Genomic DNA, 24,104 nt, shown 5'->3' on the forward strand with positions numbered 1-24,104 from the left:
ATGACTACTTATTATGTTGATATCTCAACTTGGAAACAACACTAGGTCCCGTTTATGGCTTGCTCAGCATGAAGAATCTGTTGCTAAGAGAGCTCTCTTACAACAAATGAACGCACGCTACCTAAGATTAAACCGAAAAGGTTATCTTGCAAGGTTCAGGTTCACGTTCAGTTAGCATAATACCACAGAATGATCAACATTTTCTAATTGAACTAGTTCAACATTCTTTTGAAATTGATAATCCTTTATCTCCTGACATTTCTAAATTAGAGTCTGAGGTGTTAAGTGATCCTGTTAACCCTCAAAGTCAAAATTTAATATTTAGATTTTTATTATTATTTAATTTTTGAGTTTGTATTTTGATAATATCATATGAATTTGGTTGATCATTTTTTGTGCAGTATTTTAAATTTGGAAGATATTTTAGAATGTTTATTTATAATTTATTTATTATTTTATTTTAAAATGGTTTTTTTAATTAAACTACTGGTTAGACCGGTTAAACCAATAAATCAGTAAACCAATAACTAGAATAATTTAATGATCGGTTCGGTTTTTAGATCCTTCTTTCCGGTACATTTAAAATTCTTTCAATAATAATAATAATAAGTAGTGACAGACTGACAGTGACTACATTGTTTATTGTTTCGTGTTTCGTGGTATATATAAAAGTGGTGGAATATCTAGTCTTTCCACACAGAGGCCAGAGCTCTCTTTTAGTTTGAGTCTTACTTTCCTAATAATAATGCTGAGAGACTCAACATAACTTCCAACTTCGCACTTCCCATTGCCGAAATTTGCTGATTTCAAATGGCTTTTGGCCTCTCGGGCTCATCTCTCAAGTCTCCTCCCACCACCACAGGTACACTTTTATTATTATTATTATTATTATTATTATTATTATTATTATTATTATTAGGATAAAAATATTTTTAAATTTTATTTTATTTTAATTTTACAATATTTTCATAAGAACAATTTTCAATATAAGTAAATCACATATAGTTATCATGTATTATTGTTGGATTAATCCTAAATTTTTAAAAAAATTAGATGTCAAGGGTATATTTAATGCAAATTGAAAATTTTTTGGACAAAATTAAAACAAAATAAAATTTAAGAATATTTTTGATATTTTTAACAATTTTTAGAGATAAAAAATATAATTTATCCTATTATTATTATTGCTTCAAATAATGCCTTTATTTTTCACAAACACGGGGTTAGTAGCTATTTATTGTCTTAAACGAGAAAATATACGAATAATTATATTTTTTATGCGTTTCTTTATATAAATTTTTTTTGAATTAATTTGCGTAAATTTTTGCATAAATTTTTTTGGTCTTTTATTTTGTTTTATGTTAAAACTTTTTCTTTTGACATCAGCAAAAATTGAGGATTGAATTTTTTTTACTTTTAAATTATAAAAACTCTAATATTATATTATAAAATTACTCCTCCTAAAAAATTAAACTAATAAAAATAGATATATAAATAGTTATATTTTTATCGACTTCTTGTGACAAGTTTTTGCAAAAGTAGAGAAACACAGAGAAAGCAATTAAGCTTTAATTTCTAAAAGAATAAAATCACCAAGAGAAAAGAGAAGGAAAATAACTATATATATGATTCATCAGTTATGATTACTCACGTAAATTAAGGAAATAATTAAAAATAATTTAACTCGGATAAATAATTATTGAAGCCATTATATAAAAGATTATTCTTATTAATGATTTTCTCCGTATTTTAGTTGGTCATGAACAGTTTTTCAATCTAGGCAACAACCTTATTTTCAATTTCTATTCACAAAAAAAAGAAGATCAAATTTAGTTATTTGTTGATTTCCTTATTTCTATGTTAAAAAAAAATCTTATTAACCAAGGAAAATTACAAAGTGATAAAGTTAGGAGTGTCACGGATTGACTTAGTTTAGATATGAGATCTTTTATGTAAATTTTAACTAATCCTAACCAATAAAAGACGGATTTAATCGATTTAGATAATTGGAATATCCGACTAAAAATGGAACTTAGAGAGAAATTGAAAAAAAAATTTATATATAATATAAAAAAAGTAATACACCGTTAAAGTTATACTTAAATAAATACTATAATTTAATTTGAATTAGAAAAGGATAAAGTTATATATATTATTATATTTAAAAAAAAAAGCAATATAAACGTAACCGGATAATTGGATACAGAACCAACTAATATAAACCCTAAACCTCAAAACCAATACCATAAGTAATATATTAGTTGGGTCAATTTTTGTGAGGTGATCGGATTATTCATATCCGTAAATACCCTTAGATAAAGTAACAGATTAATTACTATCGAATGTATAATTTTTATCATATGCAGGTTTTATTATCTTAATTTAAAGGTGATTAGACTCTTACTTTTTTAATTCATCAACTTTTTTATTTTAAAAGAGTTTGATCTTAAAATAAATTATTATTTTTGTTTATAAATTTAGAATATTAATAAATATATATATATGAAAGAACCAAATTAATTTTTTTTATTAACTTTTTAAATTTTTATAAATAAAAATGATAATTTACTAATTTTATGTAGTGAAACACAAAGCTAATTTTTTTTTATGAATTAATAAAAGGTGGCCTTAGAACCATTGTTGACTAAATTCTTCAATTAATTCTATTATAACATAAAGTACATTAGAAAGTTTTTACTTTTATATCTTTAAGGCATTCATTCAGCAAATATCAACGCCAATTTTATTATACCCTTGATCATTTTCAAAATTCTAAACACAAAAAGTATAGAGATATTAATATTAATTGTAGAATAAAACTATTTCGAAACGAAAGTTAAATATATTTAATATCAATGATTAATTAATTTGATGAGTTCTCTAATATACCAGATAGAACAAATAGGAAAAGTCAAGTGCAGATGTTACCATCAGAGTTAAATGGAGTATTCTTTCTGTCACATGTTTATAATTTTTTAAAAGTCATGAGAGGCTTAATTTTTTTTTTTTTGAGAATTTATTTTGTTAGAATTTAAATCTTTCAGATATTATTTTAATATTTGATTCCATCATTCTTTAAATTTTACTAATAAATGCTTAAAAGGTATATATATATATATATAAAGTATTTTTATTATATGTATTTAGTATAATTAAACACATCAAACTATATAGTCACCAAAAAAAAAAAAAACACATCAAACGATATATTTTTTTTTTTAAAATTATTAATCTGCTCTTAAAAACACTTATATAATCAATGAGGATATAGTTGTTATTTGTTAACAATAACACATCTGACGTGAAATATTTGAATACATATATTTTATCTCTTGTGAATAAAATTTTAGTTTCTTCTAGCAGCAAGGCACTTATTGAATAATAAAAAGTTGGACATCATGGGAACCGGTTGAACTTATTTTTATGATAAGTAATAGAATATGAGTATTCAAAGTCGCATGACAAATACTCACAATAATTGATAAATAACATTATCCAACCATATCAAACAATTGCTAAACATGATGAGTTACTAATCAAAATAATTGAACAAGTCTCATTATCATCATCACCTCCCATTATATGCCCAAATTCCTAAATATTATTAATTTTTTTTAATTATATTAATTTGTTAAGACTCTGCTAACGAGTAATGACCCTTATATTAGAATAAATAATGAGAAAAAAAGAATAAAGTAATTAAAAATAGATTTCTTACTATACCAGTATTTAAAAGAAAATTATGTAGATTAGTTTTTCTTTTTTGTAAATCTTACATATTCATTTAAGTCAATAGAAATTGAAAGGTACCAGGCTCAAGCAAGAGAGAGAGTAGAAAGGGAAAGAATTTAAGAAAGAAGAAGGAGTACTACGTGTAGAGAAGGATCTGGTTGAATCTGAAGTGTATTGGTAAAGTGAGTTTTAATATCACACAATAATAGCTTAGCTCTAACTACTTATAGCAGAGGAGTTACAGTTGTCACAAGCTAAACTAATCACTGACAAATTGATCACAAGCTAACTAATTCTGTTTACACTAATTCAGCATCAGCTAATGTATCTATCATGACCCTCTTTATGACCCTCTTTGCCGAGCCTGCTTTCATCAGTGGATGTCTCCAAACTTTCAACCATTAGTTCTTTTCTAAACTCAAGAAAGGCAACACTGGGCAGTAGTTTTGTCAACACATCAGCTAGTTGCACAGTCCCAGGAACATGACTTACTTGAATAACTCTTTTTGTAACATAGTCTCTTACAAAATGGAGATCCATTTCAAAATGTTTTGACTTAGAATGCAAGATTGGATTCGCAGCAAGCAACACAGCACTCAAATTATCACAGTAGACTGATGGAGCTGTTGAGAGTTTGGTTCTTAATTCAACCATAAGGTTCTTAATCCAAATTAGTTCGGCAACTAAGTTAGCCATCGCCCTGTACTCTACTTCAGCACTAGACCTGGCAACAACACCCTACTTCTTTGAACTCCATGAAACTAGATTGCTCCAAAAAAAGACACAAAAACCTCCAATGGACTTCCTATCATATGGGTCTCTGCCCAGTTAGAATCACTATAAGCTTTGATGGTTTGCACCTTTGTTTTGTGTAAGTGTAAACCAAAGCTAAGTGTTCCATGCACATACCTCAAAATTCTTTTTACTAATCTCCAATGCTCTTCCAAGGGATTTTGCATAAACTGTAAAATTTTGTTCACTGAGTATGCTAGTTCTGGACGAGTGACTATGAGGTATTGTAGACTTCCCACAACTGATCTGTAAAGCTTAGGATTCTTGAATGGGGAGCTTCCAAAAGCAGAAAATCGAATTGAGGAAGGTAAGGGTGTATGACAGGGCTTACAATGTTCCATTTCAGCTTTCTTGAGTAGATCTCTGGCATATTTCTCTTGTGAGAGTAATAGACCTCCATTAGCAGTCTTGGTGGCTTGAATTCCAAGGAAATAGTGAAGCTCACCCATGTCTTTCAACGCAAATTTGTCATTCAGCTGCTTAATGACCTAAGAAATTGCTTCATCTGAGTCTCCATAAATGATTATATCGTCTACATATACCAGGACAAATAGTGATGAGCCATTTTTGAACCTCGTGAATACAAAGATGTTAGACTTTGTTGAATGAAAACCAAGGTGCTGGAGAGCTGTTGACAGCTTATAGTACCAGGCCCTTGGAGCCTGTTTCAGACCATAAAGGGCCTTGGTGAGTTTGCACACTAGAGTTCCATCTCCAATTTCATAGCCCTTTGGTTGTTTCATATATACATCTTTGACCAAATCACCATGTAGAAATGCGTTATTCACATCAAGCTGCCTGATTCTCCAATTCCTTGACAGTGCTAAGGTGAGGACAATGCGAATCGAGGTTGGTTTCACCACTGGGCTGTATGTCTCAGTGAAATTACACCCAGGCCTTTAAGAGAAACCCTGAGCTACTAGGCAAGCCTTGTATTTTTTGAGACTTCCATCAAGGCTGTATTTAACTCGAAAAATCCAACGACTACCCACAGCCTCTGCCATGAGAGAGAGAGGAACCAATTTCCAGGTTTGATTTTGTATAAGTGCAGCGTATTCATCATCCATCGCAACTTTCCAATCAGGTTTGAACAAGACATCATTGACAGTCCTTGGTTCAATGCTAGCTAGAAAGGATCTAAGCTTTAAGACTCCACTCTTGCTCCTTGTGATCATGGGGTAAACATTTTGATTTGATGCTGCCGAGACTGAGTGATCATTATCAAAGGAAAGAATAATTTCCAAATCTGAAATAGGTATTCGAATGGGTGTGGCTGATGGTGCTGTAGGTACTGGTGAAGGTAAGGTAGGAGAGGTGGCTGTGATAGACAAAGAATGAGATCTGGACTCTGGAATACTTGGTATAGTAGGTACAGGTGAGGATAGGGGAATTGGTGTGGCTGTGATGCTTGGTGTAGGATGTAGAGACCTTGATTCTGTAATGTTAGGTGAGAGTTGAGACATGTTCCTATTTAGTAATGGAATGGTTGGAGTTGAGTGAAAGTCAGAAGACAAATCAGGCTTGGTTGTTGAGGGAGTTTTCGAATTTTTGAAAGGGAAATTCTGTTAATCAAAGATCACATTGCTTGACATCACTATCTTCCCTTCTGCAGTGAGGCACTTGTAGCCTTTGTGCACTGCACTATAACCCAGAAAAGTACATGGTGCTGATCTGAACTCCAGTTTGTGCCTATTGTACGGTCGTAGGTGTGGAAAACACAAACAACCAAAGACCCGAAGGCTTGTATAATCAAATTTCTTCTCAAACAACTTTTCAAATGGTGACTGGTCTTGCAACACTGATGTTGGTAACCTATTTATTAAGTGAACTGCCATCATGAAGGCCTCTTCAAAATACTTAATTGGCATGCCTGCACCTACTAGCATAGCTAAACCCTTTTCAACTATATGCCTATACTTTCTCTCAGCACTGCCGTTTTGCTGATGTTCATGAGGACAAGAAAGGTATAGGGGCAGGGCCCCAGATTTCTGTGTATATAAGTTGCAGGAGAGCAATATATAAGGTATTTGAGGAAGGATAAGGGAGTACATGAAATTTTCCAATACAGCAGGAAGTACAAGAATTTTTATTTAATGAAGCAACAATATTACAAGATTTCAGCACAGAAGAAACAACATTATTTTCTGGATGACCTAGTCTATTGTGCCATAAGAGAAATTGATCAATAGTGGACACATTTGAGGCAAAGGCAGCTAGTTTATTTGATGAAGTGAAAGATGGAGTGAAATTGAGGAACTTGTACATTCCCTTGTCAACTTTTTCCTGTATAACAATCTCTTTAGTTTACTGAGATTTCACACAGCAGCCATTAAAATGAAATTCAAAATAGACATCATTATCACAGCAGAATTTATGTACACTAAGTAAGTTCTTAGTGATATCAAGCACATGTAGTAATTTGCTTAACAAGAATTCTCTATTGGTCAAATCAGTTTTAAAGAAAGACTTTCCAACAAGGTTGATATGCAAACCTGATCCGTTGCCTATGATCACTTGGTCTGCACCTTCATACTTCTCCCCTTCAATTAGATTTTGCTGGTCTAAGGTCATATGGTGTTTAGCACCTGAGTCTGGAAACCAGCCTTGATCTTGTAATGTTGCAGGTGTGGCCAATACATTGCTCAAGTTGTCTTGTGATGCTTGCAGAGTCTGTGAGTTTGTGCCTTTATATTGAGTTCTGGAGCCTTCTGGTGGATCATACCTATACCAGCATGTCTTGGCAGTGTGTCCAGACTTGTCACATACTTGGCAAATAGGCCTATCACCATTGAACATTCTTAAACCATTATACTACTGCTGCCTTTCATTGTTGAACATTCTTGCCCCTTCAGCACCACCAAAACTTGGATTATTGTAAGCTTGAGTTCCAAATCTGGAATTGTTGCCACCAGATTGACTATTATTATAGAAGTTTCTACCACCTCTCATCTTTCTGCCACCACCTCTACTTCTGTAATCTCCTCTGAAACCTCCTCTGAAGCAACCTCTTGAGTTAAAGTTCTGAGAGTAACCTGGTGAACTTTGTGCCACATTTGCTTGTATAAATGACTCTGGTTTTCGAAACCTCTCCAACATACTTTCATAAGTTAATAGCAAAGCCTCTAATTTTCCAACCGAGATGTTCATTGGTCTTGCCACTACTGAGGTGACTACTGAACTATACTCTTCGGTTAGTCCATTCAGAATAGCGTTTACATGATCACTCTCACGCATTGGTTCTCCTACTGAAGCTAAAGCATCAATTATTCCTTTTAATGCTAACACATACTCATTTACTGAATTTTCTATCTTAATACTGCTCAACCTGTGTTTCAATTGCATTATTTTTGCTCTAATTTGTGAAGAAAAGTGATCTTGTAACCTTTTCCAAACATCATACGAATAGATGCATCCTACTATTCGAGTGGTGAACGGCTTGGTCATTGAAGCAAGAAGCCACGATTTGAGAAGCGCATCTTGTCTCTTCCATGCAGCAAACTCGGGTGTTACATTTCTTGATTCATCAAGTCTCAACGGGATTCCTTCTCCGATAATGTGGTGAAGCAAATTGTGGCATTCGATCGTTGATTCAGCCTGGTCTTTCCACCGCAAGAAGTTGTCATCGTCGAGTTTCATTGAAATTGGGGAAGAAGTGAAATTTGGAGCTGTGTTCAACTGATTCATTGAATTTTCAGATCTTTGACTTTTGCTTGCCATTGAACTGAATAAAAGAAAGCTGTGATACCTGACTTAAATGAAAACTATTACTTTGTCATTTTCATTGATGCCTATAGTAAATACATTTAGCTCTAACTACTTATAGCAGAAGAGTTACAGCGGTCACAAGCTAGACTAATTACTAATAAACTGATTGACATGTGCTTAATTACAATCAGCTAACTAATAAATTGATCACAAGCTAAACTAATTCTGTTTACACTAATTCAACATCAGCTAATGTATCTAACTATCTATCAGAAATGAATATTTAAACATAGAAATTTGTATGAAAGAATGGTACATTGGTACTATGGCTACAGCTCCCTACATAGAAGTTACATATTACTGTTTTGTTGTTTAAAATTTTTATCAAAAGCTAAAATCATTTTTAATGTCTTTTTTTTTATTTTAAAATATCTTAACAAATTTATTTTTAATACAAATAATAATTATAATATTCAAAAAATCTCATTCATTAACTACTCCACTTGACCCTCTCATCAAAGACCAAACCCTCCCTCTTCGTCTTGGGAGAGAATTTCTCAATTTTCTTTTTCAGTTGTATTTTTTATATATATATATTTTTTGTCTTAAAAAATTTACCACTAAAAAATATTATAATTTATAAAATAATTGAAAAAAAAAATAAGAAGATCTATTCCTGCTTCATTCTCTCTCGTTTCAACTTTCAACTTACTATTGCTAGTTTCATTCCACGACCACCACCACCACAATGCACACCATCCAATACTCCACGCTTATCATTTCTCATTCATCTGTAATTAAGAGTAAAAACAGGCTAAGTTAGTTCAAATTTTATTTTTAACAGATCAAGCCTGTGATATAATTAATTGGTTTGGGTCTAATTTACAGTCTATTATAGATTTTTTTAATTTTTTTTAAAGTACCAAGTCTGTCCTGTTATCTAATCTGATCGAATCTAAAACTTGTTAAAAGACTTGAAAATTTTTTTTTTACGAAAAATAAAAATATTTAAAATTATTATTTAAAAAAATATATTTTAATAAATATTTATATGTAATATATCGTATTTTATATTTATAAGAATTTTTAAAATTTTAACGTATTTAAAATATACAAATATATTTATAATAAAATATAATAAATTTAAAATATCTAATAATTTTGTTAATAATAAAAATTTATTTATATACTTAATTATGTTTTAACAAGTTCAGATAGACCTGAGAGACTAATAAAACTAAATAATAAACCTTAATCTGATTTATTAATATATTGATACTTTTACAAGAATCTAAATCTGTACCTATTTCATAATAGATCAGATTAAATACAAATTAAATTGTAGATTTCTAACAGACCACCGGACCTATTTTCATCTATATTCATCCGCCACTATTTGCACGCAATTACCTCCACCTTTATCTCACTGTAACCCTCTCGTCACGGATAAATAAATAAACCATTACATGAATTATGAACCCTAGCTAATAAATCTTAAAATTTGTACGTACCACTAATTAAATTTTCTGATTAATATATGTAGGTATAGAAGTTTCTAGAAAAGTGAGAAATTTACAAACAACCATTACGTAAGTATGTTTTTACATATAGGAATGTTAATAGATTGGATCCGATTTGCATATCTACAGTGTTTATCTGAGTTCGATCTGAAAATTGCGGATATGAATTCAATCCGCAAGGCTATCGGATCGGATCATATCCAATCAGCATACTAATAGGATCGGATTGCAGATTTTGTATAAGTATCCGCATATCTGCGTATCCACAAAAATAAAGAAATAAATAAGTAAATATTCTTTTTATGTTTTATTTCAACTAATAATTATCATATATGTTGTATTATTTTGATTTATTATTTAAGAAAAATATGTTTAATATTTTTTAATAGTAAACATATTTAAAAGAATAGAAAAAATGAATTTTATTAATATTTTTTTAATAAAAATAAATTTTTAAAAATATTTTTGTATTTTGCGAATATATCCGATATTCGATCCGATTCGTAAATATGCAGATCGAATTAGATTCAAACTTAAAAACTGCAGATATTGGATCCGATCCGATCTGATAATTTAAGTGCAGATCGAATCAAAATTTTGGTCATATTCGATCCGATCCGCGTTCCCCCTATTTACATATTCCTCTTCCTGACCTTATTGTCACTATTTTGTTAATAACCACTTCTCCAATAACGAATAGTAAATTTTTTCTCTCAATATGAAGGTAATTAATTTCATTATTGTTTAGATTCTAGTACAAGAAGAACCTTATGGCACAACAATAATGGAAAACTATCAAAAGAATATTGTATCAAGATGCAGCATAATTATTGGAAGTATCATTGCAACAACATTAAAGGAGGATCTATGATGAGTGATAAATTTGAGAAAAAATACTTGGTGAATGCAACCTCAAAAAATTCACATGATGAACCGAAAAAACCACAACCTATTTTGGAGTCTATCAAAGATGGCATGGATGCTTTTCGCCAGTTTTCCAGATTATACGCATTCTTTAGCTTCGTAAGTTTCATTCTCAATTCCCTACCTTAAGCATCAACTATATATATATTTGGCTGAAAATATATTGATTTTTTCTTTTTAAGAATAAGTTTCATCTGATTGACAAAATTACACGAGATGAAACTTTTCTATACAAATTTCTTCTGTATCAGCTTATAATCAAACACATTATTCTGAAACTATGTTACTCTTGTTGGAATGGGGAAATGGTTTACAAATATATATAGAGTAAAATTCTCAAATTTGTTCCTAAATTCTTTTTAACACCCATTTTATTTTTTTATATTTGTTTATTAGGCCATTACTTTTAAATTATAAATTGTGAGATGAAACAGTTTTTTCTTATAAGTTTTGGTTTTTCTTAAAATATTTCATTTTATAAATTTTGAGAATAACCACAATTTATTATAACTTCCTAGCATATGTACCCATGTTTAGACAGGATAATATACCAAAATATATAAAATATTTATTTTTAATTTTTAAATAAAAACATTAGCGCATAAAAAGTATTGCTATAAAAGTTTAATAAATTCAAAGTTTAACTATTTTTAATATTAAAAACAATGAATAATTATTTTATCTGTCTTTAAAGTAAAATAATTATTTAAACTGAAATATTTATATCAGAATCTTATTTTTTTAAAATTTTTTTAAACAATATTAATAGTTAAATTATTGCATATATATTTTCATCATTCATGAGTAAAATTTTTAATTTTTTAATTTTTTTATGTTAAAATTAATTTAAGAAAGTAAAAACTAATATAAGATAAAATTTGTCCTTAAAATTTTTTTATGATAATAGTAAAAAACACTATTATAAAAAATTATTTTTGTCAAAATCTACCTATGACACTATATCTACTTTTTTTTCAAAAAACAAATCTTTATTATATGTAAAAAAGAAAAAACTTCTACTAGCATTTAAGTATTTTTCAAGTGTTTCATAATTAACCGTATCTATTAACCATAAAAATCTCTTTCCAAATTGAAAATTTGCTTCTCACTAACATTATTTTCTTAGTAGAATAGGGTTAGATGTCCCATATAGAATCCTCAATTATATGTAGTGGTATTTTAAAGTTTAAGTATGAGTTAAGTTACACTTTGATCTTTTAGATTGGTGAATTATACCAATTTAGTTTTTGACTTTTCAATTGCTACAATTCGATCTTTTAAATTAAAAAAAGTGTATTAATAATGTAGTCTCTCGTATATTTTCCATCATCGGAGCTCAACATCCTTAATAATGTAGCTCAATTCTTGTCACACTAGACATACTAAAACAACGTTGTACCCATTTTGACATTAAAAAAGGTACTAAACAACATCGTTTTAGGATTTCAACAAAATTAAAACGTTAAACTCCTCCCTTTTGATCACTTCGTCTTCTTTTTCTCCACTGAACTTCAAACGAAAAAAATTAACTTTTTTATGGATAAAAAAAATTGAAGGTTGCTGGAGGAGAAAGTGTTTGTGATCACCTTAAACCTCTTTTCAACCTCTACAATGCCGATACACACTTCGTGGAAATCAAAAGGTGACGACAAACACTTTTTCCTCTAGAAACTTTTAATTCTTTTCACCCATAGAAGAGTTAATTTTTTTTTTGTTTGAAGTTTAGTGGAGAAGGAGAAGACAAAGTGATCAAAAAGGAGAGGTTTAACTTTTTGTTTTGTTGGAATTCTAAAATGACATCGTTTTTAAAAATAACAAAATATTTATTGTTCTTGTTCTATATTGTTTTAGAATAGATAGATATTGTTAAAATGTTAGTGAAAATATGAATTTTAAATTTTAATTTTAAATTTTTACTATTTTTTATTTACATAGGATCAGGTCAATCAGTTCAATCAATGATCTACTGATTGAACCAATAACCTAGTAATCTGATTAGTTTGATTATTGGTTCAATTCTGACAATTATGCAAAATATATATATATATATATATATATATATATATATATATATATATAATTAATTTATCATTTTTAATACTAATATAATACAATAATAACATAATAATATTAAGAAAACATATCTATCTTGCCTCTGTTTTCTTTGTAGCATTATTATATACAACTTATAAATATTCAAATTAATTAATTGATATAAATTATAATAAATTGTATGATATTTATATATTTAATTAAATTAATTTATTGATATAATTATTTAATTATAATTAATTTGATTTAATATATTATAAAAAATAAATCAAAAAATACTTTTAAAAATATATCACGTCAATTTATTATATATTAAGTATAAAAATTCAATTTTAACATAATATAATAGAATATAGGCTAATGGACAGACAAATAAAGATAAGTAACCATTATTTTTTTTTTTATTTTGAGAACTTATTTAAAATTTTTAATCGAAGAAAAGACATATATGCAAAGAATTATTTTTTCTAAAGATGATTAGACAAATATTTTTTATTTTATTAGTTTTCTCAGTTTGAATATTATGTGTGACTGCAATTTGAAACCAAGCAACTAATCAAGAATTGCTAATGTTGTGTTTTTGGATAGATATCAAGTGGACTTTCTTCATCACTCCTTGCGGTGGACAATTTATCAAATATTTCTCCAAAAATGTTCTTAATAGGCTTCTTGCAGGTAGTTTCTAAGATTTCAGTTCTTATTACAAATGGCATGGAAGAAGAAAAAGGCAACTTATTATATCATTATCAAATTTTTATTATTATGTTATATTAATTGTTGATACCCGTTCTTCTTATAAAAGAAGAGCAATAATCAACAGATTCATATGTTCAAATGCTAGTTATTATATTATTAGTGTACATTTTCATTTTAAAAGATTATTGAACTTACATGGATTTCATTATGATTATTCCCCTGAAAAATAACAATATTTTATATTTCTCAAAATGATTTATAAAATTTGGAATAAAAATATTATGTTTCTTGATGCACATTCTTTAATTAATCATCTAGCAAGATTGTATGTGCTGCAGTAGCCATAGCCAATTGTTATTGGAACATATTATTTTTTTTATTTATAATTAGGCGTAAAAGTAGGTCAGGCTATCCAATGGGAGTTTGTGACTCGGTTTATTTTAGATTTGGTTGGACTCAATTAAACAAGCCAAGTTCAAACTCTTTTTAAAATTTATTAGTTAAAAAAATTAGGTCATAGGCTATGAAACTCGTCCGCCGGTTCATCAAAATATTTTTTTATAAAAATAAATTATTTTTAATTTGAACTTTTAACTATTCACTTATAATAAACCTAAAGTAAAACTAAAAAAATAAATAGTCAAAATTAGATAAGATTTTAGCTTTTTTTTGTTCAAAAAAAAGTTTATGTTTATGAATTGTAAGAGGTTATGACATGTGACTAACCGATTGATGATATATATAAACGAATTATGATTTATAAAATATGAATTATAAATTATAGAATACATTTAATGTTAGTTTAAATTTTTTTAAAGTTTTTGGTTTGAATTATAATTCACAAAATAGATTTTTTAAATAAGTTCATGAATTTGTCAGACTTTTAAACAAATTAAACTTGAACCTGAAAAAAAGCTTATAAAAAATAACAGGCTTAGCCTTGAACCATATGTTTATAACACAAATCAAGTTTGTCTAAGCCGAAGTTCAACTCGACTAAACCCATTTCCACCCTTATCTACGATTCAATTAAACTTCTTTCCTCTTTTTGAAACTATTTCATAAAAATTAATAATATATATTTATATACACACAGTTATGATTTGGTCTAAAAATAGGATGAATCATTATTTTTTTGTTTATTATTATTATTATTATTATTATTATTATTATTATTATTATTATTATTATTATTATTATTATTATTATTATTATTATTATTATGTACAATCTCACAGCGGAAATGTCTTTATAATCAATTCTTTTAGTATTTATGGAGTATTAATATGTAGTTTAATTTGGAATAATTCCTAATCCTCATTTCCCCCTTATTTCAGTTTCTGATACCTAACTGCATCATGTTTCAATATATTGTTGGTGTGAATCAATTAGCCGATGTTGAAATAGACAAGGTAAACAATTTGAACGAACATTCAATGTTTTATTACTTTTAGTTTCAAAGTTCTATATTTTATATAGTTACTTGAACATCATTATGATATAATAATAAATATTTTGTTCATAAGTATGGTTTCATGAAAGTAGATATCAATCACTTGTAAAGATGAAATGATGAAAACAAATAAGGCTTCATTTATTAAAATTTTTTAAAATATGTAATTTTATATTTAGTAAATAAAAAAATTACATATTTACGTTTATAACGTTTAAAAGTTAAAAATACTTTTGCAAGTACATAAGGCAAATTATCAAAATTAAAAGTCTAACATAATATCATATATTAATAAATATCCAAATTTGTTTTTATATTTATGCATATTATGATCTTTTTAAATTTTAAAAATTATTTTATCAAATATAATTGTTACTTGTATTTATTAAAAATTAATTTTAATTTAATTTTACCAAACATAAATACAGCAACTTTCAAAATATTATATTTTAAAAAATAATTTTAATAAAATATTTTTAAAAAATAAATTTTTTATCAAATTAACTCTAAATCTACACTTACATATACATTTTCAACTATATATATATATATATATATTGTATTTTGTTTTGGTCACTAAGCATTTGTTAATTGCTTATTCCTTTTCATAAGGCTTTTTTTCCCCTTATTTTTGACATGTGCTGTATGTTTCATTATAGATTAACAAACCATATCTTCCATTGGCATCCGGGAAATATTCCTTAAGAAATGCAGTAATAGTTGTGGCATCATCTCTTCTAATGGTAACATATATCTCTACAGAATTCTTATTATTTGTGGCGATTTCAAACTCCAATAAAGTATTACGACAGTTTTTCAAACTCTTAAAATTAGAAGTGTCACAAGTTTATTTGTGGCAGTTATATAAAACCATCAGGACATCTTTAGTGGCGGTTTCTTTGTTCATTTTGTGGGAATGGAGGGTTTTGAATTAATGCATTGTGGCATTTTTTTATTATTTTTGTGGCAGTTTAAAAAATAACATGATAACACACACTCGATTACTCTTTAATAAATTCTCTAAATTATTGTTCATTAGCTTTTCACATGTAAAATGCCTATATGATATGATGAAAGCTATTTTTTAACTCGTTTGATGTAATTACTTTAATTATATTATTGTTTCAAGATAAATGTTGCTAATATTGTTAAAGCAATGCTTGTTATTCTTTATGTTTCTTTAATTTTTCTATAGGGATTTGGATCTGCGTGGGTGTTAGGATCAAGGCCAATGTTTTGGTGTTTAGTCATCAGTACTATGCTCATGACTGCTTATTCAGTTAATGTGAGTTTGTTTTCTAAGTTATATATAAAAAATATATGTTCATTTAAATTGCTTTTAGATTTTATCTTCTTATAAAGACACATTTTTATCACTAAAGATTAATTTGATTTGAAAATAACTTCGCAAATTCAGGCCATTAGAAAAAGGGTTTCCACTTTCCACAATAATGAGAACATCAAAATAAAATCTAGAAAGCGGAAAGTTATCAGGTATTCCCAGTGTTCCAGTTATTTTAATCGTTGATTTTAATTAATATATATTATATATATTATTTATAATTCAGATCAACGGTTAAAACAACTGGAACACCAGTATTCCTGGTATACCTGAAACTCTTCCGTTAGTTTAAGTGATCCAAGATCTCTCGGGTGGTCATCATTAATAGTTTTCTAATTCTCAATGTTGTTTGACCCTCTAAATATTTGAACCAACTCTCACTGTCTTCATGAAAGTTGTAAGATCATTCATTTTTTTTTTCACAAAATACAACTGGGTAATCTTAATTTGGACTTGGATGGAGAGAGTGATGCCATAATGTTTGAAATTGAAGTTCCTTTGCCACTGTTGCAACTTCATGGCAAAAATATATAGAATAATTACTCAAATCAATTTTTGAGATTTTTAAAAATTAATATTTTAGTTTTTTAAATTTTAAAATACATAAAATAATTTTAATATTTATTTTTGTCACACAATATAGTCTTTTTTATTAATCATTAATGGTACAAATTTATTCACGCTTTTTAATGTTCTCAAGTATAAATATTTATTTAATTACGATAACACTATTTATAATCTTGTAACTTATTTATTTCTGAAATTTTCAGTTGCCCTTGTTGAGATGGAAAAGATCCACAATCCTTGCAACATTCTCTCTTGCAAGTTCTATGACAATAGGACAACATATTGCACCATTTCTTCACATGAAGGTATCAACTAAGATATAATCTTTAGAGACTTCTTGTTGCAAATTTTTTTCATTAGCTTTCACAAACAGTGACAACAATATTTTGTTGAAAAAAATTTCCAAAAATACATTACAAATAATGTATATTGAATAAAATTGTTCTAGAGTTATTAATCATCACATGAATGATCAGAATAATAACAGTTAAAAAACTCAAAATTCTGTTATTTACTTTTTTTAGAAAATTCACTCTGTTATTACTTCTGTTATAATTGCAGTGGAGTTTATAGTTTATACTAGTATCCAAGTTACAGCAAGTAGAGAAAATCGAAATTTTATGTAAAATTAAAAAAGTAAATTAAATACGTAAAACGTAAAATTTTAATAAGATTTAAATTGTAAAATCGTTCGACCTAGTACAAATTTTATAAAATTAATTGATTAATTTAAAATTATAATATTAAAAAATTTTAAGAGTTAAATCGAGATTTTAGGTATTATGCTAATCTAGATAGCTTCACACTTTCAATGTAACACATAATCACTTACTTTTAACATAAGTTTCCATTCATCTCTCTCACCTCTGCTATTACTCTCTTTGTTCTTCTGAGTTTATCAATTCTTTCAACTTATGCATTTCTCTCTGAATGTTATCATGAATACTAAAATTTAAGAGTAAAAAAAATAAATATTAAATTACACAATAGGACCAAATTCATTGTTGGTGAAACCTGTTAAGTATTGAGTTTAAGATTCTTTTGAGACCATTATAAATAATAAATAAAATAATATATTCACGTTAACTATTTATTAGAAAATAGACTAGATATTTCCAATGCCCAATATTGCCCATATTGATATGATCAATTTTGTTGTTAAGTATTAAAACTAATGAGAGGTTTGAAAGATAAGCCTATTAATGTTGTGAAAAAAAAAAAGTGCAACTTAAGTTTATATGAAAAAATACCATAAATGGTTATATCTTTAATAGTTTTTTTAAATAAGAACTTTTATTGTGTTTGTTTGATTTTTTTATAGGTCTTATTTTTTTTTATTTGTCTTATGCTATTTTTTTTACTTTTGAAGTTCGCCAATGATCAAATTTTAAATCTTTTGGATATAGAATTCTGATACCATGTTATGATATTAACCACTTCTCCCAAAAACTTAAATTGATAGGAGAAAATAACAGGAATGATTATATCTTTAACAGTATATAACAACAAAAATAAATATAATTTTATCCTTAATGTTTGTAAAAAAAAATTCAATTTTATCATTTTCGTCCAAATCCCTTCAACAATTAATGGTTTAACATTTTGGCACCTACTCAATGAAGATGTTAAAAACATCTTCTTATAAAGAATCTTGAGTTAAAAGTGTCCTTTATTTGTTTGGCTATACTTTAAAAAAAATATATTTTTATAGCATATCACATCCAATTCTATAATTCATCATCTAATAGTAAAAAAAATGTATTTTTACATAAAGATAATTATAAAATCTTTATGATAGTATCCACCTAATATTTTTTCCAATCTTAACCCTATTTCTTCATCTTCCTTTGTGTGATTGAAAGAGAAAATAAGGAAAGATAAAGGAATAACGGTAAAACTAAAAAAAAATTATTAATTATTTAATAAATTAAATTTTGACAGAAAATGTAAAGTTAAAATTTACTTAAAATATTAAATACAAAATTGAGATATATAAAAAACATTAGAGATAATTTAAAAATTTCTGACAAACATTAGAAAAAAAAGTATACTTCAAGCTTTCAAGAACTAAAATGGTTTAACATATTTTAATATGGTTTCTAATAACTAAAATTTTCCTCTAATGATTAAAACATATTTCTTTTATTTTAAATAATACATGACATGATATGAAGACTGTGCTCAAGAAGGCACTTGACTATCCGAGATCACTAGTTTTTACTGTTGTGGTCGTGAGCCTTTTCTATACAGTTATATCCTTGGCAAAGGTAATATTTTAAATTTTTTGAATAAATCTTTTTTTTTTTTTACATGAATCTTTTTATTTTATATGTTTAATTATGTGATGTAATATTATTAGCTTGAATTCAAATAGGATATACCTGACATTGAAGGGGATAAAGCAGCAGGTCACAAAACCTTGGCAATACATTTGGGTCCTAGACGAGTATATATTTTTCTATTTCATGCAATATATGAATACTAAATTTTTGTGCTATTATTTATATACCCACATTTTTTATTTGTTTCATCTTCTACTAGGTATTTTGGTTTTGCATTTCGCTCCTTCAAATGACATATGGAATTGCTATTATAATGGGAGCATTATCTCCTATCCTATGGAGCAAAATTTTTACGGTAATGTGCTATTTACTTATGCAATTTACAACTATATTTTATCATATACAAATGTTTACTTAGACATGTAGTAAAATTTTGATCAATGAACTTAAGAAATAAATATTTTTATTTAGAATTTTATTTTGATAATGTAATATTCAGTAATCTTATTATGATTATTTTAGTTTAAATATTTGATAGAAAGTTATTAACAAACGATTGTTTCTACCCACGAATGTTTAAGACTCTGATAATTTACCTAAAAAAAAAAAACTAACTTTGTATTTATGAAAGATAAATTTTTGTTGATAAAATTATCTAAATCTTAAAATATTATTTAAATTTCTTTAGTTCTTCTTTTTACCTTAACTTATCTATCTCAATCTCCAATTCCCAATTATTTACCATCACCATTTGAATCCATAATTCTTTACCATCGATTCTTCCTCATCCAACTCTTCGTACCACATGGTCGCCATCACCACCACCCATCACCATACCCACCACCTCTTCTCTTTACTTATTATTATTAATTATTAGAGAAAATGATAAATAGATCATTGACCTTTTGGTTTGCGAATATTTAAATCTCTAACTATTTGAAAATATATTTAAGTCCTTGACCTTCTTAAAATTTGGATAGATCGATCCCTCTGTTCACTTGGATGCACACGTGAGAGAATTTTTAAAATAGGACAAATTAGACTCAGAAATCAATAAAGTCATGGACTTAAATATATTTTCAAATTCTCAAGGATATAAATGTCTTCGAGTCGAAAGGTCAAAAATCTATTTGCATTTCCTCTCCTAGGAACCTTGGAAGAGAGGGAGGGAGAGAGAGTAGTAATATTTATTTTAGAAACCATTGTGCTACAAAATCTTCTGTACATAGATAAAACCAATGGTTCTCTTTACTGATTTAATTTCTTCTATTGTCATAGTTGATTGATATCAAATAAAAGTTAAGTTATTCATTATTTCAGTAACATTTCAACTTGTTAGGTTGTGACACATTTCATCATGTCCATAATCCTTTGGTATCGTGCAAATTCCGTAGATTTATCGAACAATGATTCGCTACAATCCTTTTATATGGCTATCTTTGTGGTAAGAAAAAACTTTACATAATCAAATGATTTGAGGAATTTATTTCAAGTTGAGTATACATTGTTTCATAATAAATTTTGTACTATATATATAAATCATGTGCTCTTTTTGGTAAAGAAAGGTCATATATATTTGTTTAATTCAAAAACAAAAAGTAGTTAGAATTAAATTTATTTTTAACAAAAGATTTTCTTTTATTTTGTCTCTCTTTTTCCTTTTTCTTTTTTCCCTCCAAAGAATGACCAAGCTATAATTACTCAATAAATTCCTAGAAATCTAAAGAATATTATAGTAGTTTTCACTAATTTTGTTATAGCTAGAAGGTTGGCACATACACAATTATATTATAATTATTCCTAGCTCCGATAGTTTAGGGTGCCTTATGGATTAAATGATAAAGTGGGTTGAAAAAGAAAAAAAAAAAAAAAGGAGAGGTGCTAATTGTTTAGCTACTTTATCAATTCAATTACTTAATAATTGAAATATACCTCATACATAAAGTTATTGTGTGTGAAAACTCAATGTTGATGACAATTGTGAATATATATATATACAATGAAAAACTTATTACCAATTTGTCTTTTTCCATTGGCAGTTTCTTTCTGTGGAAAACTTCCTTGTACTTTTTGTTCGATGAAGATGGAATGATATTTGATTCTATAAATTGTTCAACATTTATCACATGTCACCATGGAGACTATCAATAAGCTCAAAATTTGATGTGTTTCATATTTTTCGATTGATGTTGGGACTATGCCTCACTGTTGAGAGTTCAGAAAGTAATAGACTTTTGGACTTTCCTAGAGTTGATTTTTGGTAACCATTAAAAGTTGTAGAGTTTTCTTCTATTTATAATAAACATCATTTTTTTAGAGATCCGATCCTTTAACATATTGATATAAAACAACTTCTGAACTAAAGAGTAAAGAACAAATATGATTATTTGAATTATATGTTAGTATATATTTTAAAAGCGCTACATGAGATACTTTAAATGGTAAGATTGTTTAAGAGATCTTTGGACAACTTCAAATCAGGTCAGACAAAAATATGAGATATCAACAAATTGTGATTTGATACATAACTGAGAATTTCTTAATTAAAATAAGTGAAAAGGACTAAAATGCTTATATCTAGTCCTCTAAAATACTATTTTAGAGTTTTATTATTAAAATAAATGTACAAAAGGGTATTATCTGTCAGTTTAAGAACCATAAATATTATTGTTTTAAGCCTTTGGAAATTCGACTCGTTACTTCATCAACCAAGAATTTTAGATATTCGACTAACCTTCTCAATTAAGACTTAGATTAGACTGTGACCTAATATAGTAATATTAGATATTCGAACTATGAATAACTGAAATGATCAAATAATTTTACAATAATACTCTGCATCCAAGTAATTTCACTGACCTAGTCTAACTAATTGTAATTTTCTCTCATGCGCCGCGCCACCTTTTCAACGTAAACTTTATAACAGACTTTTAATGTAAACCTCTTCAACGTAAAGCTTCCTTTTCAACGTAAAGCTTTCTTCTTCGTTCTTCTTCAACGTAAAGCTTTTCTTCTTTTCTGATTTCTCTGATTATTGTCTCTTTCTCTTCAGATTTTTGTTTTCTTCTTCGTTTTCGTTGTATTTCTCCTCTGATTTTATTCTCTTTCTCTTCAAATTTTGATCTACATTTGAATAACGTATTATTATTCTGAATCGAATTTCGTATTATTCTTCTATATCAAAACAATGAATAATTCAAGTTCAAATCAGTTAAATGAGAGCGATTACGATTATTCTTCTGAATTAAATCAAGTGGACGAGATTTGGATCAGTCTTAATTTTATCTAGTTTCATTCTTCAACAATTTTAAATTGAATGGAATGGAATGCAATTGAATAAAGTGATGATAATGAATAATTTCATTCTTCATTAATAAAACCAGTGTTGTTTATAAACACAATTTTTTGTTCAGTTGGTAATATATAATAGTTTTATTTTGATAATATTTTTTGTTCATTCTAAAATGTAGGAGTTTCTGAATTTGAATTTATATAATGGATAATTTTTGGTTTATTTCTTGTTATGATAGTATTTCGATTCATTCTTTAACAATTTTGAATTGAATGGAATAGAATGCAATTGAATAAAGTGATAATGAATAATTTTGTCCTTCTTTGCTAAAATCAATATTGTTTACGAATTTGAATTTGGATAGAATGCAGAAGTTTCTGAATTTATAAAATGCACATGTTTCAGTTTGATGGTTATCAGTGGCTAAGAGAAGAGGGTGTTGAATCTTGGCCTTCCTTTATGCTAACTTTTAATTTTTGCTTTAATCAAGAAAACTTAGGAGATACTTTGTTTTTGTCTCTCATCACATTAGGAGATATTTTCTTTTTATCTCCTGGATTGCAGAATCAGAAATAGAAAAGAGAGTAGAAAGTGACACACAAATGTATCCTGATTTAGCTACCCAGTGCAATGTAGCCTACATCCAGTTTTCGTCACAACAATGACAGAATTTCACTATTGAAATCTAGGCTGAGTCCTAGTCAAATTCAGATTGGGTTAGAATCTGGATTTGTCCCAGAATTGGATAGATCCTAGGGAGAATTGGTGATTGTAATCTATTAAGAGAATCCCCATATGTTCGTGACACAAAACAAAAAAATATACAAAGAATTTCTGAGATATCTTTGGCTTTTTCTCCAAGTTTAAACTCTCTGCCTTTTTCCTCTCATTAGTGCTTTTTCTTACAAAACCTCACCATGTTTTCCTTTTTCAATGAGACTCAGACAGACTAAAGTGAGAAATAGAGATACAACATAGTAACCATGAAGGAGAATAACTTAGAACAACTTAGAAAGCTATGAGAACTGAACTCAGTGCTCTGTTTTCTCTCTTGCCTCCAACCATTGGCCGTTCACTCTTATTATAGAAGAGTGAAGCTTCCAATGTTGAAGCAAGTTCAATTCCTTTGTTGTCTTCTTCTCTAGCATCATACTTTGCAGCGGTGTCAGAACAGAGAGAGAGAAAGTCAAATCTTTGACATGCAACATACCTTCTCTTTCATCCTTTTTCTTCAAGCTCTTTTGATCTTGACCGTGAATTCTTTCTTTGGCTCCAAGTTTGGTTTTGGATTGTAGATGAGCTTCTGAACATATTTGACCTCATTTTCTTCATGGTAGCTTGATTTGTACTTGAGGCTTGGCAGATTTTTTCACAGTTTTGTTGGTGTAGCTTAAATGAGGAAATCAGCCTTGAGATGCTCCGACCGGATGCAATCTTCCTTTTTGTTGTATCCCGAAACTTGCTTGAACTTGGTAACAAACTTTTTGTTCTTCACCGAGACCTAGCCCCAGAACTTTTCTATTCTTTCTTTTTTCTTTGTTCAGAGAGTGATGTGATAGAAGAGAAAGAGAGTGGAGCGAGAAGCGAGAGTTTGGCTTTCGGTGGAAGCTAAATGGGTATCAATTGAGTTGAACTTGGGGTTCTTCAAGTTTCTGAATGGTGAGCTTTTGGTGGAATTACTGAACGGGCTTGGATCTTTTCTTTAGGCCTATTTGTTTTCTTTCTTTCTCATGATTCAGCCATTCAA

The 24,104-nt window shown here is 28.0% G+C and overlaps 1 protein-coding gene across 3 annotated transcripts; it reads left to right on the forward strand.

Moving 5' to 3' along the window:
• Positions 1–694: 694 nt before the first annotated feature.
• LOC107614303 (naringenin 8-dimethylallyltransferase 2, chloroplastic) lies at positions 695–21,381 on the forward strand. Of its 3 annotated transcripts, XM_088496838.1 has the most exons (12): positions 695–862; positions 10,498–10,772; positions 13,314–13,400; positions 14,759–14,833; positions 15,534–15,617; positions 16,070–16,159; positions 16,987–17,088; positions 18,958–19,050; positions 19,158–19,229; positions 19,325–19,420; positions 20,405–20,509; positions 21,105–21,381. In XM_088496838.1, exons 1-12 carry the CDS (start codon positions 811–813, stop codon positions 21,144–21,146), a joined length of 1,173 nt encoding a protein of 390 aa, XP_088352964.1. In that variant the 5' UTR covers positions 695–810; the 3' UTR covers positions 21,147–21,381. The 3 variants fall into 3 exon arrangements, with proteins under 3 accessions (XP_088352964.1, XP_088352966.1, XP_088352965.1); XM_088496840.1 differs by lacking the exon at positions 20,405–20,509; XM_088496839.1 differs by lacking the exon at positions 18,958–19,050.
• Positions 21,382–24,104: the final 2,723 nt, after the last annotated feature.

This window comes from Arachis ipaensis, chromosome B8 (assembly GCF_059453495.1).
Source record: "Arachis ipaensis isolate K30076 ecotype BB chromosome B8, ASM5945349v1, whole genome shotgun sequence".
Lineage (NCBI taxonomy): Eukaryota > Viridiplantae > Streptophyta > Magnoliopsida > Fabales > Fabaceae > Arachis > Arachis ipaensis.

Bases quoted from the DNA above. Each gene is read 5' to 3' on its own strand.
- LOC107614303 (XM_088496838.1), top strand. From the start codon at position 811: ATGGCTTTTGGCCTCTCGGGCTCATCTCTCAAGTCTCCTCCCACCACC. The intron at 13,401-14,758 runs GTAGTTTCTAAG...CCCTTATTTCAG, and splicing joins TCTTAATAGGCTTCTTGCAG to TTTCTGATACCTAACTGCAT. The intron at 19,051-19,157 runs GTAATATTTTAA...GAATTCAAATAG, and splicing joins CAGTTATATCCTTGGCAAAG to GATATACCTGACATTGAAGG.